The sequence below is a fragment of the Sorex araneus genome, chromosome 7 (assembly GCF_027595985.1).
Source record: "Sorex araneus isolate mSorAra2 chromosome 7, mSorAra2.pri, whole genome shotgun sequence".
Taxonomy (NCBI): Eukaryota; Metazoa; Chordata; class Mammalia; order Eulipotyphla; family Soricidae; genus Sorex; species Sorex araneus.
Window position 1 is genome coordinate 63,491,405 of NC_073308.1, and position 12,102 is coordinate 63,503,506.

At 51.8% G+C, this 12,102-nt stretch overlaps 1 protein-coding gene across 1 annotated transcript in view; it reads right to left on the reverse strand.

Annotated features, from left to right (window-relative positions):
• Positions 1-12,102, reverse strand: part of ARHGAP10 (Rho GTPase activating protein 10) — a 217,318-nt gene that overhangs the window by 100,366 nt on the left and 104,850 nt on the right. Inside the window, 4 exon segments of the mRNA XM_055144565.1 lie at positions 4,650-4,715; positions 8,650-8,686; positions 10,685-10,720; positions 10,722-10,767. Coding sequence (XP_055000540.1) covers positions 4,650-4,715; positions 8,650-8,686; positions 10,685-10,720; positions 10,722-10,767 — 185 coding nt within the window.

A 12,102-nucleotide genomic window follows, 5' to 3' on the forward strand; every position in this document is an offset into this window, starting at 1 on the left:
AGTATGGAACAAATGTCTCTCAGCAACATGAGTCTAATTCTGTTTGCATATTTTCCAGCACACCTGAAAAGCTAGATACCTGCCAGTCCCAGGTAAAGCTCTGGGTTCGGGAAGTGATTCCTTTTCAGCACAGGGAGTTGGCTGCTGGAATTATGTCACTCCTCTCCAAGCTCTGAAATGCCGAGGAAGTAACCTGGGTAGTTCCTTGTCTCAAAACATTGCCTTTAATTAAAAAAGACTGGGGGGGGGCGGGGGGATGCTAGCTGGAGATATAGTATAGAAGTAAGGCACTTGTCTTGTATTCTGCCAACCTGGCACCAAACAGGGTCACCTAAGCACTGCCAGGGGTGACTCCTGAGCACCAGAGGGTGTGGTCCAAAAATCTCTCCCCCACCAAATATAAGCTAACAATTCAGTGAGACATAAAAACCAGTGCAACAGGCATCCCTTGGAAACACATAGGCGAGCACAAACACATCCCATAATATACAACTGGTTGCCACGGTGGCATTTTAAACAGATCTCTAAATACTCACGAGAAAAAAAAAAAAAGCAACGGCTTCCCGAGTGCTGACTGTGGGTCCCCGGCTAAGTGTTCAGAGAAAGAGGCGACAGCAGAGAGAAGCGAGGCAACATTTTGTCCCCTCAACGGCCAAACTAAGCAGACGATGTGATTATAAATACCCGGCAACACGGCTAACGAAGGGGAAGCATGAGCCTCCCGTCACTAAAACGGCAGGAACAACGGACAGAGGAATTGAGGACAAGTTCATGGGTATCTACTAAGCACCCTGCCCCACAAAATCAGTCTAGCTCTTTTGTCCCCAGATGGGTGGGGTATGATGCTTCCCCCCAAAGTAGGCTATCGAGGGCCCCGGGGGTGCTCAAAGCCACACAGTGCTGGGGATCAAACTCCAGACCCCAATATGCACTTGACCAACTAAGCTCTGTCTACCCTAAATATTAGGGGGGGGGCACACCTGGCTGTGTTCAGGATTTATTCCCGGATCTAGGCTCAGGGATCACTTCCCAGTGGGGCCCATGGGCCCATAGGCGGTGCTGGGAACCAAACCCTGTCAGCTGCATGCAAGGCAAGTGCCCTGCTACCGAACTCCCACTCAAGTCCCCGGATATCATTCTTAAATGACTGGGGGTGTCAGAAAAAAAAATGAACATGGGCTGCTTGAAAGAAACCACGAAGTGGCAGTTTTCAGAGAGCGAGAGTCAAGTTCAATCGTCAACAGTAATTCTTCAGAGCCAGAGAGATAGCACAGGACATTTACAGAGCTTATCTCACATGCGGCCAAGCCTGCCCTGGGTCCCCAGGACACCACACATGTTCCCCTGCGCAAAGCCGGGCGTGATCCCAACGCAGGAGCAAGCCCTGAGCACAGAGTCAGGAGTAGCCCCTCAGGCTGACCGAGAATGCTCCAAACATCCTCCTGACCCACAAAAATTCTTCAATCTTCTACTCAGTGTCTCTGGGGGGTCCTAAATGCCATTCACAGATGTCCCCTCCATGTCTTCCAGGGTCCTGGTTGGGTCATCTACCTAGGCTCTTTGGGGCCGAGTGGGACCTTCTGGGACCAAATCTAAGTCCATTCAAGACCAGAGCATCCAACTCACTGCTACTGAGCCCTCGGCAGCAGTTTCCCCTTCCAAGGCAGCAGCAACCTGCACCTTTGCTGAGGAATAAAGCAACTAGGCCCCGTAAGGCCAGGAGGGGAAGGAGGCAGAGCCCTTCCCTGAGCAGGGGCTGGGGGCCAGGCTGCAGTCCTTATGCGAGCGACACTTGCAGGCCTCTCCTTGCACGAACACAAACCCTCTTTATCCCCAATAACAGTAATTACGATGGTTATTATGTAGCGCCACGAAGATTGATGGCTTTGATTGCTGACTTGAGGAAAATCGTGGAGAGCTGTGTTCCTTGAAGGAGCTTTCGGATCTAGAATTAAAGCTTCAGAGACTCAACAAGGCCCCCACCATTTTTAATATTAGGGTCCAACCACTTCGACTTTAAACTATTTTTAGGCTGAGACTAGACTGAAAGCAAAAGGCATCTTTCATTAGACGCCCTTGAAGAACAAAAGAGTTTCTTAAACTTGCTTTTCTGTATCATTAATGAAAATGTTAACGGGGAAAAGACTGAAATTGAGAAAATAAAGCATATCTTTAAAAACGTATAGACTTGTTACTTTGTTTTAAAAACATCCAAGAGAAAACGAAGTGTTAGTACAGCGGGGACAACGTTTGCCTTGCACGCGGCTGACCCGGGTTCGATCTCCGGCATCCCATATGGTCCCTGGAGCACCGGGAGGGGTAACTCCTGAGTGCAGAGCCAGGAGGAACCCCTGAGCATCGCCGGGTGTGAGCCAAAAAAAGCAAAAATTTTTTAAATTAATTAAAAAAAAAAAACCATCCAAGAGGCTGCAGCTAGAGAGATAGCAGAGTGGGTAGGGTAGCCTTGCGCATGGCTAACCCAGGTTCAATCCCCACTCAATCCCTGGCACCACATATGGTTGGGCCCTGCCAAGAGTAACCCCTGGGCACTGCCAGCTGTGGCTCCAAAACAGTAACAACAAAAATGCAAGAAGTCCCAGAGGAATAATTCACAGATGTCTCCATGCAAGTGGCAAGCTCTAGGTTCAATCCCTGGCCCCATGACGTCCCCTGAGCACTGCCAGATACAGCCCTGGAACCCCCCAGCACCCACGGGGGTGCTGCGGGAGGGGGTCTTGCATGCACTGTGGGACTGAGCCACTCTACATCCACAGGGCCACACACTCAACCACCAGCCTGACTGGCTGAGAACCTCCAGGACACTGGGGTACGCTCCTCTCCTCCCCAGAAGAAAAACATTTAAGAATGTATCTATTCACTCCGATGGGAGATGCAAGTAGACTATAGACCAAACATGATGGCCACTTACTACCTGTACTGCAAACCGTAACACCCAAAAGGAGAGAGAGTAAAAGGGAATGCGCCTACCACAGAGGCAGTGTGGGATAGTGGGGGGGGGGGGGGGTGGCAGGAGGGATACTGGGATCATTGGTGGTGGAGAATGGGCACTGGCGGAGGAATGGGTACTCGACCATTGTAAGACTGAAATGTAATCTGTAACTGTGTCTCAAAGAAGAATGTATCTATTCGTAAGAAAATACAGTTACTCGGGTCAATGACCAGACCGTTCCACAGAACTCCACGCGCCCATCAGAACTCATTCCACTCGCTTCTCGCCTGCTCGTGGAGAGGAGCGTGGGAAACACAGCTTGAGCGAAAAGACTGTGTCACAAGGAGGCTTTTCATCCACATCACTCAGGCTCCTTAGGGAACTTGAGGAAAGAAGGAAAATATGAGAGATGAGGTCAAAGATACGCACATCACAGCATTTCCCTCCCTAAATTCTGTACATTTCCGAAGCACGAGGAAATTAAGAAATCTGTCAGGCTAACTTCATGGCTGGCTGAAGTGAACCACGATCAGTCGAAGCCTGAATGTCTTCGGAACAGAGCGAGGGATGAGGAGGCTCTCCCAGCTCGGCTCTTTATCATCCTTGTGAGCAATGATTTTTAATAGAATCCCCACATCATAAGGCAGCTCGTATCCATCTGCATCACTTCACAGGTGGCCGGTCTGGCTCATGCAGAAAGACTTGGCTCGCAAAATGTGCGATGCTTTGGCCCCATGACCCATCCCAAGCAGGGCTGAGATATACAATGCATGAGGGTGGTTTAAGTATTCAACTCATCTGTGATCACTGGTCTCTAGACAAAGAAACACCTGACCTCCAACAAGACACTCTACTTTGTGAGTCCAACACTGAGTTTCTCGGCAGCTGGTGAGAATGGCAGCGAAGAGAGAGGACATCGTCCTCTTCTTGGGCAACAGAAAGAAAAGGCCTTTGGCAGGTGAGCTGAGGGAGGAATTCATTTCCCTTAAATTTGAAGCAAAAACAACCCAAGCACTGATCACTGGGTAAGCAAGTGAACAGCCTCTTCACATGATTAAATCATAAACAGAAATGAGTTCAGAACAGACCCAACAAGATGAATCTCAAAATCGTATTTTTTGTGTGTGAGATAAAAAAAAAAAAAGACCAAATACACCAGAATACACATTGCAGGTGATTCCACTTTTAAATGCTTTGCCAAAATAATAAAAAGTAGCTAGGTGGTTTCCAGGAGCCAGTGAGGGAGTATGGTTTGACTGCAAAGGGGAATAATGGAGCGAGGGGGAGGGTTGTGAAAATTCTTCCATGACCACGGTGGCGATCACCAAACCATTTCCATTTGTCAAAATACATCAATGCGGATGATGAGCCAATGAAGAGCTTTAATGAATGGCAGCCAACGAGACACCAGAAAATGCGGCCATTCTAACTGTGTGGAAAGGAAGTGGCGAACACCAGCAGCCCAGCACAACTCCCAATCTGCCTCTCAGCAATGACATTGTTTCAGTACCTGGGGAAAAATAACTGGAAAAAAAAGGAAAATTCCACTTTCATAGTAGGTGAAAAAGTGAATCTCTGGCACCAAATATGTGAATTTTGCATGATTTCATTTCACTTGGACATGCCATAAGCGTGTGGAATGACTCCTGGTTTACATACCTACGAGCCTTCCATGAATAAAATTATTCAATCACATTACCTCGTGTTTCAACTGCGCTGATGCATTTTCTGAGAATTGTGAATCCCATCTTATCCAGCTGTGCACCTAAAAGAAATAATTATAAACTTTTAAGGGTGTGTAGCTTAAGATTCTCTTCCTCAAAAGCCAGAAAAACAACTATTTAATCAAATTCATTTGTTCACTATCTACATTTAAAAAAAAAAAAAATCACCGGTGAATTCTACCAAATATTTAGGAAAAAAAATTTTTAGATCCCAATTCTCAAACTTTTCAAAAGGAAAAAAAAAGAGAGGAGAAGGTAATAGTTCTAATTTATTTCATTTATTCTTCTGCTTTTTTTTTTTTTGGGTCACACCCAGCAATGCTCAAAGGTTACTCCTGTTTCTGCACTCAGGAATTATACCTGGCAGTGCACAGGGGATCCCATATGGGATGTTGGCGATAGAACCCAGGTCAGCCACGTGCAAGGCAAACACCCTACCCACTGCACTGTCGCTCCGGTCCCCTCTAATTTACTTTAAAAGAACCACATTATCCTGATATAAAAACCAGGCACCAGCACAAAATACAACGCCATTATTTCTAATAAACTTCGATGGAAAAACCCTCAACAAAACGTAAGCTATCTGAATTTAGCAAAATATTAAAAGGCTGTCCGACTGGGATTTATCCCAGAAACACAAGGATGGTTAACATGTAAGTATCACCATATGTATACATCAATGTATACAAAATGGAGATACAGGACAGGGCAGATAGTCCTGGGACCGAGGTCCGGGCCTTGCATCGCGCCAGCCCCCAGCACACAGTCCCGCAGGCACCCACGCCCGGCAGAGTACCTGGGCCCGGTCCAGGCCCTCCCCCCGAACCAGTGTGCCCAGCACTGCATGCGGGGGCCCGAGGCCTCCCGAGCACTGCTTGGAAGATTACCCCCACACCTCAAAACACTAGATTAAAAACTCCCGTGGTGGCCATGAGAGTGACGCTCAGCAGGATGGCCCCGTAAGGCTCAATCCCAAGCATCACAAACACACCCACACAGATGCAGGATATCGACCAAATTCAACAGTCACTGAATGTTTGAAAAAAAAAAAAACACCTCAATCGAGCATAGAGGGGACAGATGGAGCCGGATGTCAACAGGCCCAGCTACAGCAACACCCTTGCCTGTCTGTGTGTCTGTCCCGGGGGGGGGGGGGGGGGTGTAAGGACCACAAAACCGGGAGGGGGCGGCAACAGGGGCAGGCTTTCTTTCCCTCTGTTGGCTTAAGGAAGGTGCATTTCCGGGGGCTCTGGGTGAGTCTTCTGAGAAGGGAGCAATAAAGCAAAGGGAGTTGAGGAGCCTCAGGATGGGGGAGTGGACGTTTCCCCTCACAGACCAATACAAATGGGGGGGGCGCCCACTCTCACCGCCTGCCCCCAACCTGCCCCTGAGAGGGCAAGAGATAGAGGCGAGGCATATAAATGGGGAAGGGAGAAGAAAAAGTGTCACTATTGACATTTGGCCGATAGAAAACCCTCAAGACTCCACCCCGGGGCTGGAGCAATAGCACAGCGGGGAGGGCGTTTGCCTTGCATGCGGCCGACCCGGGTTTGATTCCCAGCATCCCATATGGTCCCCGAGCACCACCAGGAGTAATTCCTGAGTGCAGTACCAGGAGCAACCCTTGTGCATTGCTGGAAGTAACCGGAAAAGCAAAATTTAAAAAGGGAAAAAAAAGACTCCACCCCAAAATTGTTAAAATAATCAAATGTATTTAAAATTGTCGGGCAGTGGGCGGGGCTGGAGGGCACAGGTGGCATGCCAGAGGCCCAGCACTGCCAGGAGCAAGCCCCGAGCACTGAGCCCAGAGGAGCTCCTGGGCACTGCCAGGTCAAGACCCCATCCACCACCAGGAAAAAATGAATATAAAGTCAATATAATCTATCCTGTTTTTATACATTAATAATAAAAAATTAAGAAAACAATCCCATTTACAACTGCACACAAAATACCAAAATACAACCCTTCTAAGTTACAGGTCAAGCCTTTCCTGTCTAAATAATGAAAATTTAAACATTAATAGGAGCACTTACTGGGATATTAGGACACATAAAATTAATATGCTAATGTGTTATCAAAACATTTTATATTGATTTTACATTTTCAATAGTGGGAAAGAAAGTGATACACATCTTCCAGAGGAAGCTATCTAGAAACCGTTAACACACATTTTGTCAAAATTCCAACAACAGTTTTGGGTTCGTTTTTAAATTGTGTGTATGAGTAAAGGTTCTTAAATTACTTGACAGTTGGAGAAGTAAGTTTTTTCCATAACCAAAAAAAAAAAAAGATTTTTAAACACATTAAAAAATACTATTTGGGTCAAATGTTTATGGACTTCATATTTTATACCATGCGCAAAACATTTAAAATACTTTATTATTTCCACAATGAATTTAAAACATGTAACAGGTAAGATCAACTCTGAAAATACAATTTCCTATTTTTCCAATATAGATGCCTGTGCTTAGGCTGGCTTATTTGAGTACTGTAAGAGAAGACAATTCTTATTTCAAAAATGGAATCGGGGGAAGTGAATGCTTTAGTTGCATTTAGAACTAGGAAATAGTCATATTAACTCTTGGCACTCAGAGAGAACAGCAGGCGCAATCATGACTATAAACTCAGCAGGTTTTATGCTAAGATGAAGAAAATGGGGGAAATTGGGCAGTGGTTCACTGTTTTAAGGTTCTAGGATTTACTACACTTTTTAAAAATGCCAAGTGTTTCTTGCTGCTTAGCAAAAATACTGTGCTTTTTTTTTTTTCAAAAAAAAAAGCGTGCTTTCATTTTATTTTTCTCTACCCCAAAAAAAATAGAAAGGAAAGAGAGAAGAAAAAAAAGAAAAGGTAGGGTGGTGGGGGGAAACAGGGAGAGAAGAGGAAAAGAGGAAGGGAAGAGGAGGAGAGGGAGGGGAGGGAAGGGGAAGGGAGGGACAGGGAGGGGAGGAGGGAAAGGGAGATGGGAAAGGAAAAGGAAGGGAGGGAGGAGGGGGAGGATAAGGGGATGGGAAAGGAAAAGGGAGGGGGAGGAAGAGGGGAGGAGGGGAGGAAGAGGGGGTAGGGAGGAGGGGGGGAGGAGAGGAGGATGGGAAAAGAAAAGGGAGGAAGGGAGGGAAGAAAGGAGGGAGGGTAGGAGGGAGAGGGGGATGGGAAAGGAAAAGGGAGGGAAGGAGGGAGGAAGGGAAGGAGGGAGGGGAGGAAAAAAGAGGAGGGGGAGGAGGGAGAGGGGGATGGGAAAGGAAAAGGGGGAGATGGAGGGGAGGAGAGGGGAAGGGTAGGTAGAGAGGGGAATGGAGGAGAGGAGGGGGCAGTTGAGGGAATGGGAGGAGAAGAGGGAGGGGGAAGGGGGGAGGGAGGCCAGAGGAAGTGAGGTGGGGGGAGGGAGGGAGAGGAGGGGAGGCAGAGGGGAGAGTAGGGCAGAGATAAGCCATGCCCGCTCAGCCTCCCAGCCTTCCCAGCTCCCTGTCCAGCCCTTGTCCGGCCAAGGCAGGAGTCCTCTAGCCACGCCTTGGCTCAGGGGACAGACACCCAAGACTCCTGTGAGATCACACAGTCCTCTAAGAATGTCTCCGAGTCGGGACCGCGCAGCCTTCGTCTCTCCAGGGGGGCGCACAGGTCAATGCACCAGGGCTGCAGTAAACCCTGACAGGAGGGACGGTCACTGCCGAGGGGCCGGGATGGAGCGGGGGCGGCGCCCAGGAGAGACTGAGGGGCCAGAGAGCTTCCTGCCCCATCCTGCTCGGAGCCCGAAAGTCGCTCAAAGGGCACGCGGGATGTCTCGGGTTCAAAGCGAAGCGGACAGGAGCCCGGGCCGGGTGTGTGTGGGAATCTTGGCTTCTTCGGAGAAGGGGCACAGTGTGGGGGGAGGGGGCAAACCGGGCCAGGGGCCCCAAGCACGCGACCCTGCAGCAGAGACAAGGACGCCCGAGAGGCAGGAAGGGCTGAGGGGTCATTTGGCGCGGGGAGCACTTACTTCCTTCGGGCCTCGGCAGGATCGCTCGAGGGAACAGCTGGCGAGAGAGAAAAGCAAGACGGGAGTTTTACCAGACCAGCATTCAGAGTCAGCGGGCGTTCCTACAGCGTCCCGGGAACACCCGCCTTAGTGACGGGCTGTGAAAGGCTCGACCCCAGATGGATCAGGAAAGGGGCCCCTCAGGGTGGAGCACCCGCCTTGCACGCAGCCGGCTCCGGTTCCTTCCCGACACCCCATCGGTCCCCCGAGCCCTGCCGGGAGGGACTCCTGCGTGCAGAGACAGGAGCAAGCCCTGAGCATTGTGGGTGTGGACAGAAAACACAAACAAATGAAACAGAAAAGGGGGCAAAAGGAGGACGGAGAGGCCCAGAGCCCTCGGGAGCCTTAGGTGACTTTACGGCAACTCCGAACATGCCAACGTGGCCGCAGATGGCACGGAGGCTGCAGCATGCCGAGGGGACGACGCCCCTTTGGTGCCCACTGGGTCTCAGAACATGGCGTTTACTTAGCGACACGTGGACAACAGCGCGCCCCACCGGGCCATGGGTGGGCGGCAGGCAGGGACCCGTGGTCACCGCAGCCAGAACTCGCATTACGCCCGGTCTGGCTCCATCCAATGGAGATGGGGCGAGCACAGAGGGCACAAGGGGGCCTCCCCAACACACACACACACACACACACACACACACACACACACACACACACACCAGGCAGAGCCCAAGCCTCAGGCAGCTGTGTTGGTACCTAGGACCTGGAACCGGCCCTCAGGGTCAGGGGTCCTCACCCTCACCCTCCCCGTGACCCCCCTGGCCTTCCTTCCTTCCGTGCCCCCGTCCCCTTGTCCTACCGACTGTCCCCCAGATTAATGCCATTTTCACTTCCGGGAAGATGCTGGAGGCCCACAAAGGACCCTATGGCCTGCGCTCTGGGTGACCCTCCCAGCGGGGGTCCCACTGGCCGGCCCGGCCACTACACAACTGGGCCAAAGGTCCGTCATCGGGACACCAACACCAAGCGCTCGGCTGAAACCCTTGGCCTCTGCCCTCTCTCCTCCGCCCTTCTCTCTCCATCCTTCACGCCTTTCCCAGTCAGGCGCTCTCCCGTCCATTTATTTAAAAAAAATAAATAAATGGGGTGGGGGCAATGCTCAGGGCTTAGTCATGACTCTGCACTCAGGAGTCCCTCCTGGCAGAACTCCGGGGCCAGACGGGATGCCAGGGATCGAACCCAGGCCGGCCACGCGCGAGGCAAATGTCCTTCCCGCTGTACTATGGCTCTGGCCCCTCTGATTCTTTTTCTCCAACTGTGCCGAAAGGCCGATGCTTCCTAGAAAAGCTCGCCTGGCTCTTGCACAAGCAGTTCCTCAGTCAGAAGCATCTATGCGGTTTCCTTACAGCAGTCCTCGGGTGTTTTCTATAATTCTCTTCATGAAGCCCTTAATTCAATATATAATTTGCAAAAAAACAAAAAACCACCAGCCCACTTGTATTTCTATTCAGAAATACAAGCTGTGAACCAAGGGGCCCCCTGGGCTCCGCTCTCTGCCTCGACTTCTCCTCCTTACTCCGCGGCAGGCGCGACCCTTCACCGAGCAAAGGCCGTCAACTGTTCGGCCGGGCCAGATCATTAGGGGGGAACCCGCTGCCTCTGCTGCGAGGACAGAGGGAACTGCACTTACTGCTCGGCACCCCAAACTACCACCCGGGGAGGGAGAAGGAGGGGGTCGGACGGCGGCCAGAGAAGCACTCGGAGAGGAACGTGCATCACGGCCCAGGTAAGTTCCGACCCGCTACAACCCAGGTGGACAACGGAGGCGTCCAGGTACAACCCAGAGACAACGGAGGGCTCCCAGAGGAAGGCGAGCCCCCCCACCACCTCCCCCACCCCCACCCGGCATCGGGAACGTTTCCCGTCACATGCCACAAAGCTCTCCGGGATACCATCCCCAGTGGATCCTAAGAAAGACACTGGCACCCCGGGGCGTCTGGGACTCTGGCGGATGCGGGCTAGGGCTCCCCAGGGGTCTTCTTCTTACAGCTTCTTTTCCACCCAGCGCTTCCAACCACTGCCGTCCGCTCCTCTTCGGAGAACGCCTGCATGGTCAAGGAGACGCCCGGCCTGCAAGACACCACGGACAGTTAGGTGAGTCTCCGGCCGCTGCCAACACAGCCCCGCCTTCTCCCCGGCCCCAAAAGGAAGGGGGCGCAATGAAGAAGTTGGTTTTTCAGTACTGAAACTAATATTCAAGGCCAGAGAAAACGGGCCAGGGGGACTGGTCAGTGGTGGGCCAAGGGTGTGGGAGAGGGAGGGTGGTCAGGATAGAGGAGGGTTTTATGACAACGTTGGAAATGATCACTCCGGACAAGAACTGAGTGTTGAAAGCAGGTAGAGGGGTAGATACGATAACCTTGCAGCATCCGTATTGCAAACCACAATGCCTGAAATGAGAGATGGGGGGGAGGGGGAGAGAGATGAGAGAGGAGAGGAGAGGAGAGGAGAGGAGAGGAGAGAGGAGAGGAGAGGAGAGGAGAGGAGAGGAAAGGAGAGGAGAGGAGAGGAGAGGAGAGGAGAGGAGAGGAGAGGAGAGGAGAGGAGAGGAGAGGAGAGGAGAGGAGAGGAGAGGAGAGAGAGGAGCAGAGACAGAGACAGAGAGGAGAGAGGAGAGAAAGAGAGAGGGAAGAGAGACAGAGAGAGGAGAGAAAGAGAGGGAAGAGAGAGCCAGAGAGAGGATAGAGGTGTCTGCCATAGATGCAGGCTGGGGGGATCTTGAAGGGATGGGAGGGGACCTGGGGACAGTGTGCTGGGAAATCACGCTGGCGGAGGGACGGGTGTTGAACACTGTGTGACTGAAACGCAATCACGAACAATTTTGCAATGCTCTAGCTCACGGTGGTTCCATTTTTTTAATAAAGAGTTGGTTTTCAATTTTTCATCATGAAAACCATACACAACATACACTGACCCTCAGTGGGGAGCCAGCCCTCTGTGCCCTCCCCCTCCACCCTCCCCTCCTCCCCCCTGCTTGGCGGTCTCAGTTCTGTGGCCCACCGCCATGGGACTGTCATCATCCCGCACTGTCCCCTTGCCGTGCTGGTGTCCCCGCCCCAGAGGTAGGGGCTGTCCACTGGAGCTTCTCTCCCCCCGGACCCTCAGACGCAAGGAGCCAGCCGCAGCTTGGAGGCCGCGGTGATCTGCAAAGCTGTTTCTCAGGGCGGGGGCAGGACTGAGAAGGGATGCGGTGAGGGGGTCGGCTGTGCACAGCTGGACAGGAGGGAACGTGGGGCCTTGCTCCACTTCCCGAGCCCCACGGGGCTGTGGGAAGGACGGAGGGAGCAGGAAGGGCCCCGCCATGCCACAGGGCGGGGGTGGGGGGAGTGACGGCCCCAACGCTCGCAGGAACTCTCCCCTGCAGCGGGCACGAGCAAAAGACGGCCATCTGCGCCACACGCCGGC